The sequence below is a fragment of the Hyperolius riggenbachi genome, chromosome 2 (genome assembly GCF_040937935.1).
Source record: "Hyperolius riggenbachi isolate aHypRig1 chromosome 2, aHypRig1.pri, whole genome shotgun sequence".
Taxonomy (NCBI): Eukaryota; Metazoa; Chordata; class Amphibia; order Anura; family Hyperoliidae; genus Hyperolius; species Hyperolius riggenbachi.
This window is the reverse complement of record NC_090647.1, coordinates 20947393-20975383: the sequence shown is the minus strand read 5'-3', so window position 1 is coordinate 20975383 and position 27991 is coordinate 20947393. Positions and strand designations below refer to the sequence as shown.

Below are 27991 nucleotides of genomic sequence, written 5' to 3'. Positions count from 1 at the left end.
ACATCCTGCATCAAAGGCCACAGCCTCACCAGTATGCTAACCAGCTGATATAGGCAAGGATTACTCTACCCTCCCGCATAGACAGCAGCCTTCCTCTGCCATCAGCAATCCCCCCCCTTCCACCTACACAGACCGAGTTTACTGGTTATGTTTGAAGGAATCTGGAAACCGCTAGTACTTTAGAACCATCTGCCTCTCTGCAAGACACAGACTAGACAAATAATTTTCAAAATTTACAAATCTTGTTTTAATCTGCTTCTGTCTCAAGTTCCAGTCTTTACAAAACCAACATTTAGGACAACACAGGGAAAGTTCTACAAGGTCCAAAAGATGCCGAGGGGCAGCAGCAGCACCAGGAGATGGAGGCAGAGAGACTCGGCAGAGTTCAGGAGGTCGGCGTAATATTTGGCCACCTTGACATTGGGATTGTCTCCCTCAAACCACATCTGCATGCAGAGGCCGCTGCCTCGCTTGTCCTCCGTGTACTTGTAGGAGTTGCTCCACAACTTCTCACAGAGGTCCTTAGCGGTGGGGAAAACCTCCGTAAACTTCTGACAGCTCTTCCCACGTGGACACTGGTTTACCTCTGTTTATAGAGAAAGAGAGAATGACAAGGGTAAGCTCACATCTCAGGAAAAGGCTTATTTAGTCATTAATGAAGAGAAACAACCTGGCACTGCCGGTAATTATTATTATTTATAAAGCTCTAACATATTACGCAGTGCTGGTGGACAATTAATACATACAATGATGTGAGGTTGTATACAATATAGCAGCCATTTTTGAACTTGTATCTCATGGAAGCTATATTTTTTTAATTTTCTGTCTGCTGTGTAATATGCCATATGTGTAGGTCTGTCAGAGACAGCCTGGCTGCTGACTGTGAAAGAATGGTCACCTGGAAATGGTCAATTTACATCTCTCAGAAAAGGACTGTAAATCTGATTTGAATAGACCAGCTAAGTTGAATAGGCCACGGACACCTGGACATTGTGCTAGCCTCCAGCAAGGAAGCAGTCAAATAATGACCCAACCATTTGTCCTGATGTGCTGGAAGGTGTCTGTGTTGCTTTTAACTCTGTATACACAAATTGGTCTAGAGTCTGGCAGAACAGGAACCCTTTGGATTTTGTATATCACAGCAAGCGAGGATTACAGAGGTCTTTGAAAACCATGGTGTCATCATCTAAGGAAATTAGATGATTTCTGGATGTGAACATTGAGTAGCCCCAGGCTAGCCATCTTCCTATTAAAAAAAAAAAAAAAAAAAAAAAAAAAAAAAAATCAGCTTGGAAGATTCAGAGTTGTACTTCTCAGGAGCTAGCAACACACTAGAGGTGCCCCGGCTACTGGTTGGAACTGTGCGCTCCTGCAAACAACGCTCTGATCTGTATGCTGGTAACATTGGATTCCCGTTTTTATTTGGTTTATGAGCAAACAGTCTTGTTGTGGGTCTTTGTATTTTTACTTTGTTTTTGTAAATCTTTTGTATATATTTCTTTCTGCACTGTTCAATTTTTGGAATATTAAATTGTTATTTAATAAGCCTGACTTATGTACTAGCAGAGCTCGCCTTCCTAGAGAGAGACTGCAGTGTAATTTGTGTTACAAGTTCAGTGTCTGATAGGGAGCTCAGTTTGTACACCGCTACCATGTGAGAGTTCGTGTGTGTGTGGGGCGTTCCCGTATTTGGGCCTAAGCGCAAAGCTGACCCAAATACAAAAACGCTGGACTGAGTGCAGGCCACTCGACAGCAGAGTGGGAGTTGAAGTGTCTAGCAGCAGCTAGTGGTGGCAGAGTGAAGTGTTGTTGAGGGGTGACAGCCTTGTGCTAGCTTGAATCAGGCTGCTTCCACTCTCGTTCTGGTCAAAGCCAATGTCAGGAACCATCTCTGCAGGCTTGCCGTGGGGCCGGTTCCTGACAAATTATACAAAGGATGACAGACTTAACAAGTTTATACAACATAGGACAAAGTTATACAAGGCAACAGGGTGCAAAATACAGGATTGTGCGATTTGGGCCAATTGGGTAGGCCCACTAATACACGTACGAGGCTGTCATAGGAAAGGAGCACTCAATCATGTAGAATACACTAAGGAAGGGAGACAAGATACATGATCATGTGATTTGGGGCTGGTTAGGTAGGGCCAGTAATACAAGTACGAGGCGGTCATTGGAAAGGAGCACACCATCATGTAGAATACACTAGGGAAGGGAGAGGGTACAAGATACATGATCATGTGATTTGGCTGGTTAGGTAGACCCAGTAATACAAGTACGAGGCTGTCATAGGAAAGGAGCACACGATCATGTAGAATACACTAGGGAAGGAAGAGGGTACAAGATACATGATCATGTGATTTGGGCTGGTTAGGTAGGGCCAGTAATACAAGTACGAGGCTGTCATAGGAAAGGAGCACACAATTATGTAGAATACACTAGGGAAGGGAGGGGGTACAAGATACATGATCATGTGATTTGGCTGGTTAGGTAGACCCAGTAATACAAGTACGAGGCTGTCATAGGAAAGGAGCACACGATCATGTAGAATACACTAGGTAAGGGAGAGGTAAAAACAGACAAACCGAGAGCCCAATATAGTGTAGTAGGTATTAGCCCAGATGAATAGAAATGAAAGGTAAGTATTATACTTACAAACGTGGGTTACCACTGAGGCAACCACTGTATAGGCAGGTGGGGAGTATAAACCTGTCCCCACTCAGGAATAAAATGTCGCTCTCTGTGATAGAAGGAAAAGAGGGTATAACACCCTTCCACCCAGGGTGGTTCACTGGATCAATCAATGTACAGAGGCGCCAGTAGGATAAAAGATACTAAAAGGCTTAAAAATATCTAGGTGGTGGTGGTGGACCGACCAACCCAAAACAGACACGATGCTGTCAGTTCAAGTCAATGAAAATTTATTCAAATACTCCAAAAAAAACACTGCGACGCGTTTCACGGGCATAAAGACCCGCTTCCTCAGGCATTAAACGATAGGAGTATCACACTAAAAAATGACAGAGACATAAGCCATATCAGGAAACTGTGAACATGTATATTAATACATTCATAAACGCAGATCTATATATGTATTAGGGGGGGGGGGGGGGAAAGAAAGGTGAACGGTAATGAGAGGGGGAATTTCCCAAATGCATAATAAGTTGTGCTGTGTATGGGAAGTGGAGGGGAGGGGAAGAGACATCACGGAGGTTGGAGTAATTACTGGGATGTGGTGGGGGGCTATTGCTAGAATGAGGGTATGTGGAGTATACAAGGAGGAGGCAATGAACATTGTAGCGTTTTAAAATGTGTGGCTGTGGGGAAGGAGGGAAGTATAGGATTATAAGAATAGTTAGGCATGCATTGATTAGGTGTAATATAAATAGTACATTATTCAGAAAATTAGGAAGAATAGCTCACTTACCAGCTCTAGGTCCTGAGCGGGCTCGGCACCTCTGTGCTCATAAGCCCGCTCATGACCATTAAATAGGAAAGTGTTTGTGTGGGATACGAGAGGGAGAGCGTGGCTGGGGGGCGTGGACCTGGACTGTGGCCAGGATGGGAGCCAATGGGGTGAGCGAAGGGGTGTGGACAAGGGGCAGGTCACGTGATCATGCTGGGGAAGGGGGGCGTATCTGCGTGTCGGTCGGGCGGTGTGACGACTACGTCACGCCGCCCGCCTCTAGTGCGCATGTGTGAGTGGCCAGTACTGCCACGTGTACACCATGGCTATGGGGGCTGTTGTATCCAGAGGGCGCCTGCGCGAGAGGCAGGAAGCGCCATGTTAATTAGGGGAAAGTAGGGCAGGGACAGAACGGAGGTTCACGTGGGGAAAGAGGATGAATATTCAAAGCAATATATAAATAACAGTTAGAACAACAAATAAACAATAAAAATATGAAAAAGATGCAGTAAGGGATACATTTTTCACTCATTTCACAATAAACGTAGACTTTGTTCAGGAGAGCATTAGTAATGAGGAGATGCTGCCATCTAGTGGCCATTTTTAGTATTTTTCATATTCAAAGTGAATTTACAGAGATGAATTCACAAGAATGAACATCCTACAAAGGATTCTTTATATGCTCATTGTTAACAGTGATATTTCAATATCTCCCGGAGCTTCATTTTATATAAATAAATAAATATTACTAAATACATAAAAATGATAAAATATAATATAAATCATCTTCCAACTCCTGATCATAATTTGGTTATAAGGTTATAGGAAAAAAGAGGGTAATGAGGGTGAACTCTAAATAGTATCTTGAACCTGGGAAAACAGTTGATTACGTATTCAAGAGTGAGTGTGATCCCATGTGTATAAGGGAGGGGAGGGGGGGGGGGGGGGGGGTTCATGCTAGTCGGGCCTGTATGTACCAACATTGTTACATAAAGTTTGATACCCAAGCTAGAGTCTTTTGTCATGCCAATACTTTTCACTTCACAGACATTATGAAAATAAGAATAAGAGGGACATATATAAAAAATACATAAAAATGATACAAGACATATAAAAACCGTATAAAAAGTAATGAAGGGATAAAAGGAGAGCGCAAAATTAAAAAGAGACATCAGTAATACTGGAGAGATGTGCTTAGTAGATTTTCTCCAGTACCTCATTGAGGCCATCTGGAGTTAGTGTTTTCAAAATTTGTATCCAGTACATTTCTCTTTTTTTGAGGGAGTCAAAAGAATCGGAGTGGTGAAGTGGAATTGATTCAATAAAGGTGATACGGAGAAGTGCAGGGTCGCTGTTGTGGTGTGTGGAGAAGTGACGTGAAACACTGTGTAGGGGATATTTATTCTTTATGTTTCTTTTATGTTGTCCTATTCTGCTTCTAGCTAATTGGGTGGTTCTGCCCACATACTGTAGTTGACATGGACACGAAATGACATAAATGACGTATTTGGATCCACAGTTTATTGCACTTCTGATGTTGAATGTTGTATTGGTGGCTGAGGAGGAGATGGTAGATGTGTCGAGGACAAATTGACATGCTAAACACCTCTGCTGATGGCATGGGGCACTTCCTGGGATTACCTGGGGATTAGTATTGTCAATCGGTGGCTGTCGCAGCCTACTCGGGGCCAAGAGGCTGCGAAGGTTTGGGGCGCGTTTATATGTTATGGCTGGTTTTGTGGGTAAGGTGGGTCGTAGATGCGGGTCCTGAAGGAGGATCTCCCATCTGTTGTTGAGGATTTTACGGATGGACTGATGTTGATGACTATATTTAGTAATGAATCGGGGTGCGTTATTGGTTACAGTATCGGGGGGTCGTGTGGGTGGTTTCGGGATTTTAGCTTTGTGGTGCGCATCCTGTAAGAGTTTTTTGGGGTATTTTCGGTCTGTGAATTTGGTTGTCAGAACTTTGGATTGTGTATTATATTGTTGGATATCTGTACAGTTGCGGTATATTCTCCTGTATTGACTATAAGGGATGTTCTTGGTCCAGGGACGGTGATGGAAACTTTGGTAATGGATATAGTTATTGGCGTCTACGGGTTTAAAAAAGGTTTTCGTTTTGATGTGCTGTTTGTCAGTATATAGGACCAGGTCCAGAAATTCAATAGAGGTGGGGTCATGATGAGATGTGAATTGTAGGCCTGCTGGGTTATTGTTGAGGTAATCTAAAAAGGAGGGAATGATATTGGGGGTGCCTTTCCAAATAAAAATCAGGTCATCTATGTATCGTTTATAAAATATAATATTGTTAGAGAAGGGGTTATCCGAATATAGTTTGATTTGTTCTAGGAGCCCCATGGTCAGGTTTGCATAAGAAGGGGAGAACGAACTTCCCATAGAAACTCCGCTGACCTGGTGGTAGGTGGAATCTTGAAATGTAAAGATGTTGTTATTGAGGATGAATTCAGTGCACTGTACCAGGAATGATTGTTGCATAGGTGGCATGGCTGTATTGGATTTGAGGTAATGTTGTAGGGCTGTGAGACCAAAGTGGTGTGGTATATTTGTATACAGTGAAGTGACATCGCAGGTGAGCCAGATATAGTCATCCTGCCATGGTGTGGAGTGTAAAAATTGAATTAGATGTTGTGAATCTTTCAGGAAGGATGGTAAGGCCTGGACATGGGGTTGAAGGTGTGTATCAATAAATCGGGAAAGGTTGCTTATTGCGGAATCAATGCCTGAAATGATAGGTCTGCCTGGTGGTTTAAGAATGTCTTTATGAATTTTGGGTAAATAATAAAAAAATGGAGTTTTTGGATGATGGTTGATGATGAAGTTCCTTTCATTTTTGGTAATAATGTTGTTAATAAGTGCTTCATTGATAAAATTTTTTAAGGTTTTATTGATTTCGGGTGTGGGATCTGTGCTCAGTGGTTTATAACGTTTGGGGTTATTTAATAGTCGCAAAGCTTCTTCTAGATAGTCTGCTCTGTCTAGGATAACTATCCCTCCCCCCTTGTCTGCTGGTTTGATGACAATATTAGTGTTGTTCCGCAGGGTTTTGAGGGCCAATCTCTCTGATGGTGTTAAATTGGAGGTGGGGAGGGTGTCTGGGATGGTGAGTTCTTGTAGATCTTTTAAAACTAGAGAATAAAAGGTGTCTATGTAGTTGCCCTTGGAGGCAGTAGGATAGAACCGTGAGCGGCCTTTGAGTTTCGTGTTGATAAATTTCTCCATTTCTATGTCGGCTGCAGGAATGGATACAATGGGGATCGAGTCATTACAGGTGAGAATAAGACTAGTGGAATCTGTGGGAAGCGGGGTGTTAAGTTTTTTCATGGCGAAATGTCTCTTGAGGGTGAGTTTACGTATGTAAGTGTTGAGATCATTAAACAGTTCAAATAGGTCAGATTGATTCGTGGGGCAGAAAGACAGGCCTTTTTGTAATAAACCGGATTCTTGTTTAGTGAGATTATGATGGGAGAGGTTGAAGATGCTTCTCTTGGTTTCCGTGATAGGCGGGGAGGTTATTGTTGGGTAAGGGGCAGTTATCGTTTGTTTCTTTTTTCTTTTGCCTCTCCTTCCTCGTTTTCTGAGTCTGATAGGGGGCGTTTGTTCTTTTTCAGGGGTTGTAGGTGGGACCGTGTGGAGATGGGGCTGGGTAATTGTGTCGAGAGGACATTCTGTGTTAGGGAGGCTGGTAATTCTAAAAAAGAGGATGTTAAGGTTTGGTTTTGTGGTTCATCTAGATCTGAAAGTTGCCTGAGGAAGCGGGTCTTTATGCCCGTGAAACGCGTCGCAGTGTTTTTTTTGGAGTATTTGAATAAATTTTCATTGACTTGAACTGACAGCATCGTGTCTGTTTTGGGTTGGTCGGTCCACCACCACCACCTAGATATTTTTAAGCCTTTTAGTATCTTTTATCCTACTGGCGCCTCTGTACATTGATTGATCTAGGTAAGGGAGAGGGTACAAGATACATGATCATGTGATTTGGGCTGGTTAGGTAGGCCCAGTAATACAAGTACGAGGCGGGCATAGGAAAGGAGCACACAATTATGTAGAATACACTAGGGAAGGGAGGGGGTACAAGATACATGATCATGTGATTTGGGCTGGTTAGGTGGGCCCAGTAATACAAGTACCAGGCTGTCATAGTAAAGGAGCACACGATCATGTAGAATACATTAAGGAAGGGAAAGGGTAGAAGATACATGATCATGTGATTTGGGCTGGTTGGGTAGGTCCAGTAATACAAGTACAGGCTGTCATAGGAAAGGAGCACATGATCATGTAGAATACACTAGGGAAGGGGGGGGGGGGGTACAAGATACATGATCATGTGATTTGGGCTAGTTAGGTAGGTAGGCCCAGTAATACAAGTACGAGGCTGTCATAGGAAAGGAGCATACGATCATGTAGAATACACTAGGTAAGGGAGAGGGTACAAGATACATGATCATGTGATTTGGGCTGGTTAGGTAGGCTCAGTAATACAAGTACAGGCTGTCATAGGAAAGGAGCACACTATCATGTAGAATACACCAGGGAAGGGAGAGAGTACAAGATACATGATCATGTGATTTGGGCTGGTTAGGTAGGCCCAGTAATACAAGTACGAGGCGGCCATAGGAAAGGAGCACACAATTATGTAGAATACACTAGGGAAGGGAGAGGGTACAAGATACATGATCATGTGATTTGGGCTGGTTAGGTAGGCCCAGTAATACAAGTACGAGGCGGCCATAGGAAAGGAGCACACAATTATGTAGAATACACCAGGGAAGGGAGAGAGTACAAGATACATGATCATGTGATTTGGGCTGGTTAGGTAGGCCCAGTAATACAAGTACGAGGCGGCCATAGGAAAGGAGCACACAATCATGTAGAAAACACTAGGGAAGGGAGATGGTACAAGATACATGATCATGTGATTTGGGCTGGTTGGGTAGGTCCAGTAATACAAGTACGAGGCTGTCATAGGAAAGGAGCACACAATCATGTAGAATACACTAGGGAAGGGAGATGGTACAAGATACATGATCATGTGATTTGGGATGGTTAGGTAGGTCCAGTAATACAAGTACGAGGCTGTCATAGGAAAGGAGCATATGATCATGTAGAATACACTAGGAAAGGGAGAGGGTACAAGATACATGATCATGTGATTTGGGCTGGTTAGGTAGGTAGGCCCAGTAATACAAGTACGAGGCTGTCATAGGAAAGGAGCACACAATCATGTAGAATACACTAGGGAAGGGAGATGGTACAAGATACATGATCATGTGATTTGGGCTGGTTAGGTAGGTCCAGTAATACAAGTACGAGGCTGTCATAGGAAAGGAGCATATGATCATGTAGAATACACTAGGGAAGGGAGAGGGTACAAGATCATGGGATTTAGGCTGGTTAGATAGGCCCAGTAATACAAGTACAGGCTGTCATAGGAAAGGAGCACACAATCATGTAGAATACACTAGGGAAGGAAGAGGGTACAAGATACATGATCATGTGATTTGGGCTGGTTAGGTAGGACCAGTAATACAAGTACGAGGCTGTCATAGGAAAGGAGCACATGATCATGTAGAATACACTAGGGAAGGGAGATGGTACAAGATACATGATCATGTGATTTGAGCTGGTTAGGTAGGCCCAGTAATACAAGTACGAGGCTGTCATAGGAAAGAAGCACATGATCATGTAGAATACACTAGGGAAGGGAGGACCCTGCCCTAGGCTTATAATCTAAGGGGAGGGGGCAGGGCCGGTTTAAGCAACAATGGGGCCCCAGAGCAAAATAAACCTGCCCCCCCCCCCCCCCCCCCAACAGATACCCCGGAACAAAAATGAGCATTAAGGGACCTTTTTTGCAGCTGGTATAGTCAGGGTGTGAAGCCCCAATCGGTCGGAGCTCCACATTCTGGCTACCCCAACCTGCATGGGGGACAAGGGGTTAAAAAGTTTCAGGAGGGGGGACCCCACATAATTTTTTTTAAAAAAAATTCCCGCAATCTACTCATAAAAAAAAATTGGGAAAATAGAAAAAAAATATATCAGGGATCTTCATACAGCCATATTGAGGCTGTATAGCGATCCCTGGCCAAAGCGCTGCGGCTGCGTATAGACCCCCTGGAAACCCCATCAGGAAATGTATTGCTCATTCTTTTGATGCATGTAAAATGACACTACCGTTAGGTTTGCTACTAAGTGACATTTACCGCATTTAAAAAGTATATTTTTTTCCTTTGAAACTTTAAAATCGATTTTCTCAAAAACTATAAGGTCTTTTTGAAAAATTGTTTTTCCCTCTTATTCCCAATGATCTCCTTAACATATCTTGCAAATTTAGTCGGCGGGTTTTTAAATGTGTATTTTTTTTCCTTTGAAACTTTAAAATCAGTTTTCTCAAAAACTATAAGGTCGATTTGAATTTTTTTTTCCTCTTGTAGCTACTGGGGTCCCCTACAGGCTCTGGGGCAACTGCCTCCTTTGCCTCTATGGTAGCGCCGGCCCTGGGAGGGGGACATACTAGGTAGGGCTGGGGAATGATTATTCAGTAGAGAGTTACTGTGTGGTAGGGGGTGGGCAGCGAACACTGTTATTCCAGCGCAGGAGACTTGGGCGCAGCTGGCGCCACCATAGGCTGTAATAGGAATTATGGCTATAGCAGCGCACAGGGAGTAACTTTTGACGCCGTCAGAAAACGGAGCTGAAGTTACTTTTAAAACACAGTAATTTGGCTTCCAGCAATCGCTGGAAGCCTAATTACTTAATTTCCCAGCATCCATAGCGACCTGGAGGGGGGAATAGAAATGAATACGGCCGGGAACTTGTGCAGCAGCAGGATCAGCCATATACCGGCTGTATCCTGCGCCCAAGTCTCCCGGCACCGATTCCTCTCGTATGTGGTGGGCAGGCCATCTTGAAGAGGTGGGTTTTTAAGGTTTGCTTGAATGTGTTGAAGTCACAAGAGCAAGTCTGATGGGCGGTGGAAGGAAGTTCCAGAGGGTGGGGGCAGCTCTTGAGAAATCCTGCAGGTGTGCATGGGAGTGGGCAATTTGGAGGGGGCGGCCTGGTGTATACCGGTAAACAAGCTCCGAGATGTAGGTAGGGCAGGTTTTATGCACAGATTTATAGGCCCAGCACAGAATCTTGAAACTGATCCTGATTTGGATAGGGAGATCAATGATGGGTAGTGTTTTAGGTATAAAGTATAGGTTGCCAAAGATCTGTGTACAAGATGATTAACAATAGTTCAGCTAAACATACCGGATTGATGTGGAGAGTCAGTGAGTGGGGGCGAGGCTTATTTTAGCTGTGGTTAGTGTGGTAAGTGGCTGGAAATAAGTTCTTATAGCCGTTCCTCAATTCTTGTCCCCACACCATTAGCGTTCCAATTAAAGGAATACCGAGGTATACCAATAGATATATTACAGTTTTATTTTAGATCTACTTTAAGTTTTTAATGTTTTATTGCCTCTCCTCAATGCCTTTTTGAAGTATGCTAGAGCTAAAATCCATGAACTATTGACCTTTTAAAGAAACTCTGAAGTCTCCAAAAAATGAGGCGTTTACTTTAAAAACCTCTTTAACATAATTGCCCCTCCTAAACCGCCGCATCCCCGCGGCTGAAAACTCCATAAATCACCCAAAACTCTCTGGGGCACATTGTGGGGCTCCTTCCACATAGAGGTAGAGCTTTGGGCTTCAGCTCATCCTCTACACGCATCCATCAGCGCGGATCGCAGCCTCTGCCCGCCCCTCTCAGTCTTCCTTCACTGGGAGAGGCGGCGATCAGCGCTGATTAACGCGCCAGGAGGCGGAGCTACAGCCCAAAGCTCTGCCTCCCTGGGCAGCAAAATCCACCACCAAGAAAGTTGTGGATTTTGCCGGGAGTAATTAGAGGTGATTTATGGCGTTGTCAGCCGCTGGGATGCGGCGTTTTAGGAGGGGCAATTATGTTAAAGAGACACTGAAGTGAAAAAAAAATGATGATATTATGATTTGTATGTGTAGCACAGCTAAGAAATAAAACATTAAGATCAGATATATCAGTCTAATTGTTTCCAGTGCAGGAAGAGTTAAGAAACTCCAGTTGTTATCTCTATACAAAAAAGCCATTAAGCTCTACGACTTTCAAAGTCGTGGAGAGGGCTGTTATCTGACATTATCTCAACTGTTCCTGGACTTTTTACTTTTCCTCTGCCAGAGGAGAGGTCATTACTTCACAGACTGCTCTGAAAGAATCATTTTGAATGCTGAGTGTTGTGTAATCTGCACATATTAGATAATGATGCAATGTTAGAAAAAAACACTATATACCTGAAAATAAAAATATGAGAATATTTTCTTTGCTGCTAATCTTCTAGTAATTATTCATAGTACACAACCAATTCATCATATATTTTTTTTTTCGCTTCAGTGTCTTTTAAAGAGGTTTTTAAAGTAAAAACCTAATTTTTAGGAGACTTCAGAGTCTCTTTAACTGTCAGTTGCATAGCTGAAGTAGAATTCTTTCACGTAGAGAAAGGGAAACACAGGGCAGTTATTTGTGTGCTTGTAGCTCTACATACACGTGTCTATCTCAGGTCACCTCTTTATTCCTGTAAGTAAACCGTAGAGACATTGAAAGGGGAAGGAGTTATACTTACCTGGGGTTTTCTCCAGCCCCTTGTAGTCTGTTAGCACCCTCCATGTTGCTCTGTCCTCTCCGTTGTGCCACTGTGTAGTCCGTTGTGACTGGCTCAGTTGGGGACTTTACTGCGCTAACAGGGTCGCAATAGAGGGCACACAAGAAGGACTACAGAGGCTGCAGGAAGCCCCAGGTAAGTAGAAATCCTAAAACAGACAGATAAGTGACAGCGCTCAAAGATGCACAAGTTCACTTACCTTTTTGCCTGTAGTGAGTGCTAGGTGTGTGATGTAGTCCAGTTGTTGGGGTCCGCACATCAATGCAGATAAACCATTCAGGCATAAGTTTTAGTGTGAAAGCGCTCCCATGTTTCTCACTATGCAAGTTCTAAGTATAAATCCTATTACTTTAGTGTCTCAGGTATACTTTAAAAGGACAAATGAAGGAACAGTGACATGGAGGCTGCCATATTTATTTCCCTTTAAACAATACCAGTTGCCTGGCAACCCTGCTGGTCTATTTGGCTGCAGTAGTGTCTGAGTAACCAAAGAAACAAGCATGCAGCTAATCTTGTCAGATCTGACAATGTAAAAATCATCTGATCTGTTGCATGCTTGTTCAGGGGCTATGGCTAAACGTATTAGAGGCAGAGGATCAGCCTGGCCATTGCTTCAAAGCAAATAAATACAGCAGCCTCCATATACCTCTCACTTCAGTTGTCCTTTAAAGTCAATGGAGGAATTTGGGGGGGGGGGGGGGGCGGTTGCAGAGGCCCAATACAGCACAGGGAGCAGTAGAAACCCATAAGAGCTTTTATCTGTGACCATGCTGGGAGAGGTTTTAACCCAACTTCCTTCACAATCTCCTACTGAACAACCCTATAGCTGCCTGCACCAGGGCTGGTGCTTCCTCAGAGGAAAAGGGGCAATTTCCACTGGGGTCCCTGAGCCTGTGGGGCCCACCCAAGGTGCCCCTCCTCTCCTCCAGCTATGGTAAGCCATGAGTGGGAATCCTGTGCGTTTACTCCGTATAGGAAAAAGGAGGAGGTGAGTAATGGGAACCCCAAAAATGCTTTTTAGGGGACATATGATGGACACCTAATGATATGGTGTGATGGGGGGGGGGAATTGGTTTGGGTCTGGTTGCTGGCTCAGGAGCCCCGGGAGCGATTTGGATGGAAGGGGGGCATCAGGCGGCTCTCCTAGGAGTGAGACAGCCTAGAAAATATCACAATATTTTGTGCTCTTGTATCTTGAACCAAAATATAAAAATAACTCTTAGGGTGGTCATTGACCACATCATCATTACCAGCCATCTCTGGTCCCTTAAAGGACACCCGAAGCAAAAATAAACTAATGAAATAAATGATTGTATCGATCTTCCTTCTCCTAAAAATGACTTTTTAAGATATTCCACTAAAATCTATGAACTATTGACCCTTTTTATCTCTTTTCTGCTCTCAGAAGCCATTTTAAGCTAGGAAAGTGTTTTATAGTTGGAATTTCTTATCAGTGAGGGTCACACAGTAGTCACCTCCTGCCTGAGTCAGGACTGAGTCAGCCACTTACATACCTGATATTTAACGCTTTCAGGCAGAGAAAGGAAAAAAAAAAAAAAAAACTCAGCATAGCTATTAGTGTGCTTGGCACTGTACATACCCATGTCTATCTCATGTCACCTCGGGCATCCTTTAACCACTTCACCCTAACTGGACGAAAATTTTCGTCCAGTTAGGCTGCGCGCACTCCCGTGCGTGCTCCCGCCACCGGCCGTTAGCCCAGCGATCAATGAAAGGGATTATAGATCCCTTTCACTGATCGGACCCCCCCTGAGAAAAACCGACAGCGTCTCTTCAGACACTGCGGCTTTTCTGAGCTCTGGTCTTCTTTCTTCTTCCTGGGAGCGAGATCGATCGCTCCCAGGACTTTTTGACTCTGGCCATCTAGTAAAACTACACCCCAAACCACATTTTATTAAAGAAATACATTTTTACACATTTAAAATCCCCTGTTTACCTCCCACACCAAAAAATACCCACATACAAGTTTTAATAAAAAAATAAAATAAAAAATTACAATAAAAAATAAAACAAACAAACATAAATAGTTACCTAAGGGTCTGAACTTTTTAAATATTCATGTCAAAGGAGTATATCATTATGATTTATTAAATTATGGGCTTCTAAATAGTGATGGACGCAAATTGAAAAAATGCACCTTTATTTTCAAATTAAATATCGGCGCCATACATTGTGATAGGGACATAATTTAAATGGCGTAATAAGCGGGACAAATTGGTAAATTAAGTACATAGGTTTTAATTATGGTAGCATGTATTAATTTCAAACTATAATGGCCAAAAGCTGAGCAATATTGATTTTTTTCCATTTCTTTCTTAATATTCCTGTTAAAATGGATTTAGAATAAATTAATTCTCAGCAAAATGTATCACCCACAGAAAGCCTAATTGGTGGCAGAAAAAACAAGATATAGATCAATTCATTGTGATGAGTAGTGATAAAGTTATTGGCAAATTAATGGGAGGGGAAAGTTGCTCAGATATAAAAAAAAAAAAAATCTCAACCCTGTAGGCTGAAGTGGTTAAGGATCAGACACCTCTGGTACTAAATTCCGGGGCTCGCCCACATCATGCCGCATGGATCTGCCACTACCGCCGTTCACCCGTCGCCTCAGCCCACCTGCTCTGCCGTCTCTATGGTGGCAGAGCTCTGTGAAATAGGCTCCTGACCAATCAGATTGGCTCACAGTGATGACGGGGTCAGGAGCCAATGAAATCGGCTCCTGACCGGCTCACACATCTCTGCAGCGTGAGTGAGCTGCGGAAAGGGCAGATCAATTGGCAGTGGCAGCAAGAACGTGCGACGGGGATGTTGAAATCTACGTTCTGCCAGAAGTAACAGAACAAACCAGGACATAGATTTCAACCAACGCGGTCCGAAACCAGTAAAGATGCTAATGATTCCAAGTTCATGAAATGTATACCATACATTTTGCTACACACTCAATATTATTAGCATTTTATGAATCCATCTTTATTGTCCTCATCTAAACTAGGCAGAAGGCCCAGTTTGATATTAGCCTCGTATTTGAGGTTCTCCATAACTGGTCAGGTTACTGGTCTACCTACTGGAAGTCCAGTTCCATCCAGAATGCCAGTTGTCCATGCAGGTGAAGTCCAGGCTGCAGTCGTTGTACCACTTCTCACAGTCCTCCTTACACAGGGGGACATCCAGGATCCGCTCCCTTCTCCAGGTCTGATTCACCTGCTCAACACAAAAAGGGAGGATCTATGTAGACCAGGTAAGGACGTTCTACTGAGTCATCTACAATCGCCTGCTGCATTGACACCACCATAAATTCCTAAAGCATTGCTCTATATTGCCTTTAACATTGGTGACTTCCTCCAGCAACATTTCCATAGCTTTGTACAGTCTCAAGCAGCACAAAGCTGGCGGAGGTAGAGGTTAGATGGACATTACATCAGAGGTTGTCTGTAATCTGATGGAATATGAAGTGGCTTGTCACAGTAGTGTTGATATTACCGAGTAGCTACATACTCGTAGCTACTTTAAATCAAAATTCAGAAGAGGCAGCTGTGACCACATGGGGGGGGGGGGAGAGGGTGTTAACATACCCACGTGGCAGCCTGATCCAATGCATCCCACTTCAGATTCCATGTCACTCCTACACTTCCTCCTCCTGAGTTGAAGAAGGAAGCATGGGAGTGACGTGACCATGACGTGAAATAACAACAACGACTCCTATATTTGTATAGCGCTTTTCTCCTGTGACTCAAACCACTAGCGAGGCAGCCACTAGAGCGCACTCAGTAGGAAGTAGCAGTGTTAGAGTCTTGCCCAAGAACTCGGTAGATGTTTGTTACCAGAAGTTTAATAGTGGTCGCATTAGATTAACACTACACTGCATTCAACCATATGTACTTCCTTACGGCAAATTGTGGATATATGGAAAAGCTTCCTATTCTTCCAGAGCAGGGGTCGAGTCAAGATACTTAAAACTGCCGGGGGGCCGGAACATACATAAAATGTTGAAAAACATTACATTGAGTCTAGGTATAGAGTGCCCCCACCCCAATCATGCCTGGGGGAGAACTCCCAGCAGCAGCCATTCAGTCATGCGGCGCCCGGAGAACGTCTTTGTGCACCAGACAGTGAAGCATACCCAGGTGACAACCTGCCGTCCAGTTAGACAGCAGTGTCACCTGATGCAGAATTGGAAGCCAGCGAATGTCACATAAGGTGCCAAAATCTGAAACAGTCTTAGTTGTGGGACAAAGTGTTTATTAAAGTGAATGTAAATGCAATTTATTAAAACCTTACCTATGGAGAGGGGCGGCTCTGGATCCTATAGAGCCTCGGCCTTCCCTGTCCTCTCTTGTAGCCCCCCCCTTCCAGCTCCGTCACCCCAGATTAATTTGCCACCTCTGGAGTGGTTCCAAAGATGTGCGGCTCCATACTGCGCATGCATGAATGCGCACACAAGCATGCTCCCGCGTGCGCAGTACAGAGCCAATTGTCTTCCGAAGCACTCGGGGAGAGCTTATCAAGCCTCCCAAGTACTCACGGACGTGTATTTGACCAATTGATCGAGTGCACACAGCGAGGGCGACAATGGTGAAACGAGGTGGGCAAGAGAAGACTGTACAGGACCCAGAGCCTTCCCTCTCCAAAGGTAAGTATCTGACTTTTTTTATTTATATTGCCTTTACATTCACTTTAAGGTATAACTGTCAGGCATAAAATCAAATCTTTATTTTTACAGTATCTGGTAAACAAGTAATAAGGATGCTAACCAGGCAATCCAAATGGTAAAATCACTATTACTTTTCTTGTTCATAAATGATCATTCCCCAGTTTACATAACTTATTTGGTACTCTGCCACACAAAGGAAGTTGCAGGGCATGCTGGGTTGTCCTTTTCTGCTCCTCTACTTTCCCGCTTAACTAATGCAGCCCGATTGGCTGAAGCCTCTTTCCCTCCTGTTTTCCCCTCCCACACCTCTGTTCCTCTCTGATTGACCAATATTTCTCATGCTGAGACAATGCATTTTCTATAGTGCATGGTGAGCAATGCATACACAATCAGGCAGAGGAGAGTGAAGGAGGAAAGGACAACAGGATTGGCTTCAAAATAGCCACAGTTAAAATGGGTAATGCCAAGGGTTTTCTATTTTTTTACTGTAGACAAATCACTAAAATCAAAACGTGCACAGTGCAATACACGTGTTATGTCAGTAGAGCAAGTATTTATCTACATATATATGTAGATAAATACACAAGTTTTCCTCAGGCAGCAAAAAGTCTAGAACTGGTCCTGTATACAGACCCACATGGTGTGCAAAAAATGCGCTCCCAGCCTCAGCTTATTACTCATTTTGTCCATCTCTGATGGAGCAGAACTGGCTCTGCAGGCTCCTCCAGCATCACTACAATACAGAGCACTTGGGAAGGGGTAGAGAGGCCGGAGGCTGGGCACTGTACAGAAGAGCCTGCTGCACACTGGATAGGGACTGTCTACAAATCTTTGTCTACAAAACTTTGTATGATTCGTTATTAAAAGTTGAACAGATGCAGTCATTAGAACAATTGTGCAGAGTGCAAAAAGTTTTTTCTCTCCTTGCCCTTAGTTGTCAGTTTCTCAGGACAAGAAAAAGAAACTTCTCCCCCCACAGGGGTGCATCCCTGGTAGGGTCTATTGTTACGCTCTTGTACCCTCCTTACCTCTTGGATCCAGCGCCTCCCTGCATACCCTCTTACCTCTTGTATCCAGGGGCCCCCCTGCATACCCTCTTACCTCTTGTATCCAGCGCCCCCCTGCATACCCTCTTACCTCTTGTATCCAGGGGCCCCCCTGCATACCCTCTTACCTTTTGTATCCAGGGGCCCCCCTGCATACCCTCCTTACCTCTTGTATCCAGCGCCCCCCTACATACCCTCTTACCTCTTGTGTCTAGGACCCCCTGCATACCCTCTTACCTCTTGTATCCAGCGCCAGGCATGGTCGTAAGAGCCCATTTCTGTTTCCGGGACAATTCCGCATACCGAAATTCCGCATACCGGCACATTCCGGCGGTATTCCGCATGTATTTTCCGTAATTTTTATCCGGACTTCCGTAATTTTCTAATAATTGTGTCTATGTTGTCTATAGTCAATAAAGTTGTTGTATATTACGGAAACGTGATTGAAAAGTGTACTTTCGTAAATTTCAGCCTTTTTTTTTTACGAAATGCTGTTTTTTTTTTATATGCACACTGTTTGGGGGGTGGCGCCCAGGCGGAATTTCGCGTCCATGAGCTTGTTCTCATGATTGGTCAATTCATTCCGATTTTGCCGGAATTCCGCATTATTCCGCATTCCGGTTTGACGTTTCCGGATTCCGCGGAACAATGCGGAGACCCCAATTCTGGCGGGATTTCGGTATTTTAGCTTCCGCGGAATTCAGAAGCTCATGCCTGTCCAGCGCCCCCCTGCATACCCTCTTACCTCTTGTATCCAGCTCCCCCCTACATACCCTCTTACCTCTTGTATCCAGCACCCCCTGCATACCCTCCTTACCTCTTGTATCCAGCGCCCCCCTGCATACCCTCTTACCTCTTGTATCCAGGACCCCCCTGCATACCCTCTTACCTCTTGTATCCAGCGCCCCCCTGCATACCCTCCTTACCGCTTGTATCCAGGGGCCCCCCTGCATACCCTCTTACCTCTTGTATCCAGCACCCCCTGCATACCCTCTTACCTCTTGTATCCAGCGCCCCCCTGCATACCCCCTTAGCTCTTGTACCCAGCACCCCCCTGCATACCCTCCTTACCTCTTGTACCCAGCGCCCCCCTGCATACCCTCCTTACCTCTTGTATCCAGCGCCCCCCTACATACCCTCTTACCTCTTGTATCCAGGACCCCCCTGCATACCCTCCTTACCTCTTGTATCCAGCGCCCCCCTGCATACACTCCTTACCGCTTGTATCCAGCGCCCCCCTGCATACCCTCTTACCTCTTGTATCCAGCGCCCCCCTGCATACCCCCTTAGCTCTTGTACCCAGCGCCCCCCTGCATACCCTCCTTACCTCTTGTATCCAGCGCCCCCCTGCATACCCTCTTACCTCTTGTATCCAGCGCCCCCCTACATACCTTCTTACCTCTTGTACACAGCGCCCCCCTGCATACCCTCTTACCTCTTGTATCCAGCGCCCCCCTGCATACCCTCTTACCTCTTGTATCCAGCACCCCCCCTGCATACCCCCTTACCTCTTGTATCCAGCGCCCCCCCTGCATACCCTCTTACCTCTTGTATCCAGCGCCCCCCTGCATACCCTCTTACCTCTTGTATCCAGGGGCCCCCCTGCATACCCTCTTACCTTTTGTATCCAGGGGCCCCCCTGCATACCCTCCTTACCTCTTGTATCCAGCGCCCCCCTACATACCCTCTTACCTCTTGTGTCTAGGACCCCCTGCATACCCTCTTACCTCTTGTATCCAGCGCCAGGCATGGTCGTAAGAGCCCATTTCTGTTTCCGGGACAATTCCGCATACCGAAATTCCGCATACCGGCACATTCCGGCGGTATTCCGCATGTATTTTCCGTAATTTTTATCCGGACTTCCGTAATTTTCTAATAATTGTGTCTATGTTGTCTATAGTCAATAAAGTTGTTGTATATTACGGAAACGTGATTGAAAAGTGTACTTTCGTAAATTTCAGCCTTTTTTTTTTACGAAATGCTGTTTTTTTTTTATATGCACACTGTTTGGGGGGTGGCGCCCAGGCGGAATTTCGCGTCCATGAGCTTGTTCTCATGATTGGTCAATTCATTCCGATTTTGCCGGAATTCCGCATTATTCCGCATTCCGGTTTGACGTTTCCGGATTCCGCGGAACAATGCGGAGACCCCAATTCTGGCGGGATTTCGGTATTTTAGCTTCCGCGGAATTCAGAAGCTCATGCCTGTCCAGCGCCCCCCTGCATACCCTCTTACCTCTTGTATCCAGCTCCCCCCTACATACCCTCTTACCTCTTGTATCCAGCACCCCCTGCATACCCTCCTTACCTCTTGTATCCAGCGCCCCCCTGCATACCCTCTTACCTCTTGTATCCAGGACCCCCCTGCATACCCTCTTACCTCTTGTATCCAGCGCCCCCCTGCATACCCTCCTTACCGCTTGTATCCAGGGGCCCCCCTGCATACCCTCTTACCTCTTGTATCCAGCACCCCCTGCATACCCTCTTACCTCTTGTATCCAGCGCCCCCCTGCATACCCCCTTAGCTCTTGTACCCAGCACCCCCCTGCATACCCTCCTTACCTCTTGTACCCAGCGCCCCCCTGCATACCCTCCTTACCTCTTGTATCCAGCGCCCCCCTACATACCCTCTTACCTCTTGTATCCAGGACCCCCCTGCATACCCTCCTTACCTCTTGTATCCAGCGCCCCCCTGCATACACTCCTTACCGCTTGTATCCAGCGCCCCCCTGCATACCCTCTTACCTCTTGTATCCAGCGCCCCCCTGCATACCCCCTTAGCTCTTGTACCCAGCGCCCCCCTGCATACCCTCCTTACCTCTTGTATCCAGCGCCCCCCTGCATACCCTCTTACCTCTTGTATCCAGCGCCCCCCTACATACCTTCTTACCTCTTGTACACAGCGCCCCCCTGCATACCCTCTTACCTCTTGTATCCAGCGCCCCCCTGCATACCCTCTTACCTCTTGTATCCAGCGCCCCCCCTGCATACCCTCCTTACCTCTTGTATCCAGCGCCCCCCTGCATACCCTCTTACCTCTTGTATCCAGCGCCCCCCTGCATACCCCCTTAGCTCTTGTACCCAGCACCCCTCTACATACCCTCTTACCTCTTGTATCCAGCGCCCCCCTGCATACCCTCTTACCTCTTGTATCCAGCGCCCCCCTGCATACCCTCTTACCTCTTGTATCCAGCGCCCCCCCTGCATACCCTCCTTACCTCTTGTATCCAGCGCCCCCCTGCATACCCTCCTTACCTCTTGTATCCAGCGCCCCCCTGCATACCCTCCTTACCTCTTGTATCCAGCGCCCCCCTACAAACCTTCTTACCTCTTGTATCCAGCACCCCCCTGCATACCCTCTTACCTCTTGTATCCAGCGCCCCCCCTGCATACCCCCTTACCTCTTGTATCCAGCGCCCCCCCTGCATACCCTCTTACCTCTTGTATCCAGCACCCCCCCTGCATACCCTCTTACCTCTTGTATCCAGCGCCCCCCTGCATACCCTCTTACCTCTTGTATCCAGCGCCCCCCTGCATACCCTCTTACCTCTTGTATCTAGCGCCCCCCTGCATACCCTCTTACCTCTTGTATCCAGCACCCCCCTGCATACCCCCTTACCTCTTGGATCCAGCGCTCCCCTGCGTACCCCCTTACCTCTTGTATCCAGCACCCCCTGCATACCCTCTTACCTCTTGGATCCAGGGGCCCAGGTTCGGGGAGCACTCGTAGAAGCAGGTGTCCTGGATGAAATGTTCCTTGCACTCCTTGCTCATGATGCCACAGTGGTCCCAATTAAAGTTATACAGATAGGAGGTGTCATCGTGGGCGGCTTCACTGGTGTTCTGTGAGCAGCAGGCCTTCTCCTTCCAGGGTGTGCACTGTAGAGTGGAGGGTCAGATTAGGATATTGGGCGTTATAAGAGATGGAGGGCTGAGAGGCATCTTGATCAGTTAAACGGTATCCCCTCCAGCTACTATATACCCTTCCCCTGTGGTGACCCCTGTAAGAGCGCAGCTGCCCGGCCACCATGACTCCCTCCGCCCATAACAATGGCCACCATGACTCCCTCCACAACTAATGTGGCCACCACGACTCCCTCCACCCATAACTAGCATGGTCACCAAGACTCCCTCCGCCCATAACTAGCGTGGCCACCATGACTCCCTCCGCCCATAACTAGCGTGGCCACCATGACTCCCTCCACCCATAACTAGCGTGGCCACCATGACTCCCTCCACCCATAACTAGCGTGGCCACCATGACTCCCTCCACCCATAACTAGCGTGGCCACCATGACTCCCTCCACCCATAACTAGCGTGGCCACCATGACTCCCTCCACCCATAACTAGCGTGGCCACCATGACTCCCTCCACCCATAACTAGCGTGGCCACCATGACTCCCTCCACCCATAACTAGCGTGGCCACCATGACTCCCTCCACCCATAACAAGCGTGGCCTCCATGACTCCCTCCACCCATAAGTGTGGCCACCATGACTCCCTCCACCCATAACAAGCGTGGCCTCCATGACTCCCTCCACCCATAACTAGCGTGGCCACCATGACTCCCTCCACCCATAACAAGCGTGGCCTCCATGACTCCCTCCACCCATAACAAGCGTGGCCACCATGACTCCCTCCACCCATAACAAGCGTGGCCTCCATGACTCCCTCCACCCATAAGTGTGGCCACCATGACTCCCTCCACCCATAACAAGCGTGGCCTCCATGACTCCCTCCACCCCTAATTAGCATGGCCACCATGACTCCCTCCACCCATAACAAGGAGCAGAGTCCCACCCTGCAGTGACAAGGTTTGTGCACACACCTTTAAGCTGTAGACACACTATGAGCACTTTCTGAGTGCTGACCATCAGAGCTTTCTGAGAGTTGTTTTTTTTTTTAAATGTGCCCACTGACTTTCATTGAAATTGCAGTAAAATTGCTGTGATCTGATTTTTTTTTGTTTTGTTTTCTTAAATCACAATAACGGCAAATTTTACCACAACTTCAATGCAAGTCAATGCATTAACCCCCTGCCGACCGCTCCATGCCGACTGGCGTGAACCCGGCGGCAGCCACAGGACCACTCCACGCTGGTCGTGAATGGCCAGGGGTGGGGATTGCAGGAGATCATGCACCTCCCCGCAGCAATGATGGAGCCATAGAAGACATTTATTGCAAAAAAAAATAAAAAATACAACAAACAAACTAAACAAACAAGCTGACAGGGATCGGAGAAAAGGTAGGGGGGGGGGGGAATCACGTGTGTGCTGTATTGTGCGGCCCTCCAGCGAGGCCTTAAAGCTGCAGTGGCCTATTTGGTAAAAAAAATAGCCTGGTCACTAGGGGGAGGTTTAACACTGTGGTCCTCAAGTGGTTAAAATAGAGGCAAGTACCCCCTTGGGCAATTTATTTACACTACAGGGTCACTTTAAGCTGGTAGCAGGACACCCACCATAGCATGTCATTCCGCCATCTGTTGCTAGGTGACCTTGAATGTTAGCCTTGGGAAAATGTGATGGGCAGTGCCAGCTTGGCAGGAGCAGCTCTGGGTAGTTTTGTATAGGGATGATCAATGAGATGAAAATATATCCGAGTTGATGCAGGATGAGGTCCATTCTGTATGCAAATACTGTATGTGCAGCTTGGAAGTGGACCAATCAGTTTAAACCTTGGTGAGATGTGATTGGCCCATTTTCAAGCTGCATACAAAATTTACACAATCTTGCATCGACTCGGAAATATTTGCATCTCCCTAGTTTCGTACATCAGGTGTAGGTGTTGTCACATCCAGCTCACCTGGCCATGCAAGGCGTCCTCCTTCCCCGGCTCGGTCTTGTGGTGTTTCCCATCTATGCACACATCCATGTAGTTAGTGTTGGCAGCATACAGCAGGGAGATGCAGGTCAGCAAGGCCAGCCAGCGCAGCATGGTTCTGCAAAGAAGGACACATAGGAGACGGCTTCTACCAGAACCTATTAACCTCCCTGGCATTCAATTGTTGCGGACGAGAGGGCCATTTAAATAAAAAAAAAAAAAAAAAAAAAAAAAATTACTTAGGTTAGCTACATGTGTTCCCTAATTGCCCCGGTGCGGTGTCCCGCCCCCAATCACCTGTGGCTATATTTACCGCTCTGGCATCCCGCAAGAGCCGTAACTTCTTTCAGCTTCGGTCGTCGTTATGGCGATGATCTGCAGACCCGATCCTCGCCATAGCGACGCCTGGTGGTGATGGAAGAGACTGTGCCAGCGTGGGCTCTGGGAGGGGTACGTATAATGCCGCCGGTCGCGGTGATCAGGGGGGTTGATGCGGCAGCAATCGGACAACTCATGTAGCTAGTCAAGTGCTAGCTACATGATGTGCAAAAATATTTTTTATTTTTTATTTTTTTAAATCTCCCTGGGCCATGCTATCCCCTGCGGCGGTAATGGTAGAGCTGAGCTCGTCCATACTGCTCAGGAGGTTAAAGTGAACCTCCAGACTAAAAATCTCAGCAGCACTGAAACGGGTTGGAGTTTCTATAACAGTTTCACAACATCCGAACTTTGGTTTTCTTACCCAAGCCACATTTTTAGTTGCACAGAAGCTAAGCTCCACCCATCAAAGAAATCTGCCTGGGCATTTTTCCCCTGATGCTGTGCAAAGCATGATGGGATCTCTGATGTTATTGTATTGTTATTGCAGTTGGCTGATGGTGTAATGGTTAAGGGCTCTGCCTCTGACACAGGAGACCAGGGTTCGAATCTCGGCTCTGCCTGTTCAGTAAGCCAGCACTAATTCAGTAGGAGACCTTTGGCAAGTCTCCCTTACACTGCTACTGCCAATAGAGCGCGCCCTAGTGGCTGCTGCTCTGCTCTGGCGCTTTGAGTCTGCAAGGAGAAAAGCACAATATAAATGTTATTTGTCTTGTCTTGTCTTGTATTCCTTCTGTTTTTTTTTTTGTTTTTGTTTTTTCTTCCTTCCCTTTTATTTTGCATTTGAGATTTGAAGCCTAGCGCGCGCAGCTGGGAGAGGTGCTCAGCACACAGGACAGTTGGAACTGTGTCTCATGCTCCCTGTCACCTACTCTCAACCAAAAAGATGGCTGCCATCATGAAATCACAAACATTTGCCTGTTCTTTTAAAACAGGGTGGGTAAAAGATTACATTACCTATCTATTTTAATTAACATAACTAATTTAACTTAATGATTATGTTTGTTTAGACTGAAGTTCCCCTTTAAAGTGGACCTGAACTCTTGCACAGGACAGAAGGAAAACACAGAGAAATGCACCCTGTATGTATTTAGAGAGTTTAGCCTGTCTAATCCCCCTCATCTGTGACCAATCACAAGTTGTAATTTGATCTTTCCCGTTTCACATGACTGCCATGGCAAAGATGGCAGATAAGCTCATTTGAAAGCACAGGCTGTTAACAATATGTCTGCTTTCGTGAAAGCAGGAAGTAGACACTGCAGGATTTGTATCAGCTGTAACAAAGAAATGTTTTTCTTTAAAAGTTATTATGCTGTTGCTTATCTTTTAGAACAGTGAGGAAGTTCAGAGTTAAAGGCCCTTTTCCACAAGCGGCTGAACTGTGCGCTCAGTGACAATGAGCAGTTACAGTTACTACCAGGCAGCACTAAGCAGTTCTGAGAGTTTGGCCCAGTGCACCCAAAAACCTCGGAGCAGATCTGCAAAACGCTAGAGGCTTTTGAAGCAGATTTCAGAGCGATTCTAGGCATGTTTAGAGAGATTTTCTACACATACCTAGCGTTTTTTGAAGTGTTTTTGTGTAGCAGATTACAAATACTGTTACAGTAAAGCTGTCAATGAACAGCTTCTGTAACAAAAACGTCTGGAAAACCGCTCTAATCTAGCGTTTTTCAGAGCAGTTTTCCACTTTCCTATACTTTAACATTGAGGCAGAAACGCCTCAGAAATCTTAAAAATGCTGCAGCCCGGGAGTTTGCGTTTGTGGAAATAACGAGCCGCTCTGGTGTGCACCATCCATTCACTTTCATTAGCCAAGCGGTTTTCCCACTGCAACAGTTTTAAAAAACACTTCAGAACCGCTCTGGTGTGCACCAGGCCTTTGAGAGGTATTTCGCTGCCCATCAACACTCTGTGGAAAAGAGGCCTAAATGTTCAATACTGGAGATGCCAGTTCCGGCTTGCATGCATATTTTATGTAAATTGTATGCTACTTGGAAACCGGTGAATCAAAATCAACAGAAAGTGAATCTGATTGGCCCAATTCACAATAAAATGAAAACATAAGTGGAGATTTTAACAGGATTCAAACTCATATCAATTGATAAATCAGGCACTGCATACGGCATAAAACATGCTGGGAGCTGTAGTTTATCACCAGCTAGAGGCAGAACTAGTTCATCCATAAGGCAAATCTAGGCAGTCACCTAGGGCCTGAAGAGAGTCTAGGGGCCTGGTGGATGCTATCCCCCACCAAATCTAAGCACTACCATTTACCTTTGTTAAAAAGTGTACCAGAGATGACAAACCTAAAAGTTTTAAACATACCTGGGGCTTCCTCCAGCCTCTCGGATCGCTCCGACGCCTCCTGCCTCAGTCTTCTCCATCTTCATTACCAGGTCCCGTAAGTTTGGCCAGTCGCAGCCAGTCTGCGCAAGCGCAGTGCTATCTTCCGCCAGAGAGATACGTTGAGAGCGCACTGCACTTGCGCAGACTGGCTGAAGTTACTGGACCCGGTAACAAAGAGGGAAAAGGCTGAGGACGGAGGCGTAGGAGCGATCTGTGCGCATGGGGCTGGAGGAAGCCCCCGGAATGTATAAAACTTTTAGGGTTCGTTGTCTCTGGTTTACTTTAAAAGGAAATATGGCAGCTTCCAAATCCCTCTCACTTGAGTTGTCCTTTAAGTCAAATATATGATCTGCATGCTTGTTCAGGGTCTATGGCTAAAAGTATTACAGGCAGAGGATCAGCAAGGCAGCCAGGCAATGTGCATTGTTAAAAAGGAAACATATCAACCTTTATATCCCTCTGACTTCAGGTTCCAGAGATTACACTACCCATGCCAGGGTGTACACAGAACACACACAGTTTGCAGAGTGTTGCAGTGGACAGGTATGTGGTTTCGGGGTACTCACCAGCACAGAGGGGCCAGCGGCTGGACGGCAGGCAGATGCAGGAGAAAGTGTCTGGAACTTGCCAGGAAGGTTTATCTGGCCTGGAATCTGCAGAGTAGTGGAAAGGCCTCAGAGGTATTAACCAGCTTTGCACCTCCTGCCGAGACCAAAGGTGACAAGTGCAATAATCATCAGCTCTGGGCACAGGCTAAAGGGTGCTGCAAGCCTGAATACTAATGAGGGAGCAGCCCCTCCCCCTGCCAGGAGCAAGAGCTTGCAATCCGCTGCGCACTATTGTCACTGGCAGCCAGCAGCAGCAACCAGGCGATCAAAAACTGAGGATTAACTAAAGTTCAGCAAGAGATTAGTGCAGCAAACCTGGACTACAGTCGGTAAACACGGTCTGCTATTAGATGGGGAAAGACAGCAGCCCACAGGTGATCTTAAGCCTGGGCCACACTTCCAATTATGATTGGCCAATCGCTGACCAATTTTACCACCTACATGTAATAAGAGGGTCAGCAGATATTGAATACTATACTATCAGCGCTGCATAATATGTTGGCGCTTTATAAAGACAATAAATAAAATATAAATAAACTATGAGCAAATTGGGTGGTTAAATCCTCATACTACATGGAGGTGGTAACATTGGTCAGTGATTGGCCCAATCATAATTGGAAGTGTGTACTTTACTGAGAGGATAGAGCAGTAATAGCTAACCTTGGCAATCCAGCTGTGACAAAACTTCAAATCCCATCATGCCTCTGCCTCCCTGAGTTATGCTTAGAGTTGTCAGAGTACTGCAATGCTTCATGGGACTTGTAGTTCCACCACAGCTGGAGTGCCAAGGTTAGCCATCACTGAGATAGAGCATGTAGTTGACGTAAGCCTGGTAAACACAGTCAATTATGATTGACCAATCACTAACCAATTATACTACCTCCATGTAGTATAATGGTTTTACTTACTCATAGTATTCAATATCCAGCCTCAGGGCACAGTGTAGAAGGGGGCGCAGGGCGAGGCAGAGGGAAGAGAGGCTCCAACCTCAGGGCACAGTGTAGGAGGGACACACA

The 27991-nt window shown here is 46.1% G+C and overlaps 1 protein-coding gene across 1 annotated transcript; it reads right to left on the bottom strand.

The window, feature by feature from the left end:
• Nucleotides 1–223: 223 nt before the first annotated feature.
• On the bottom strand, nt 224–27211 carry FOLR3 (folate receptor gamma). Its single transcript, XM_068264622.1, has 5 exons — nt 26934–27211; nt 23626–23761; nt 21513–21701; nt 15192–15327; nt 224–586 (listed from the first exon to the last, which is right to left on the bottom strand). The coding sequence occupies exons 2-5, from the start codon at nt 23755–23757 to the stop codon at nt 315–317; spliced, it is 729 nt and encodes a 242-aa protein (XP_068120723.1). The 5' UTR covers nt 23758–23761; nt 26934–27211; the 3' UTR covers nt 224–314.
• Nucleotides 27212–27991: the final 780 nt, after the last annotated feature.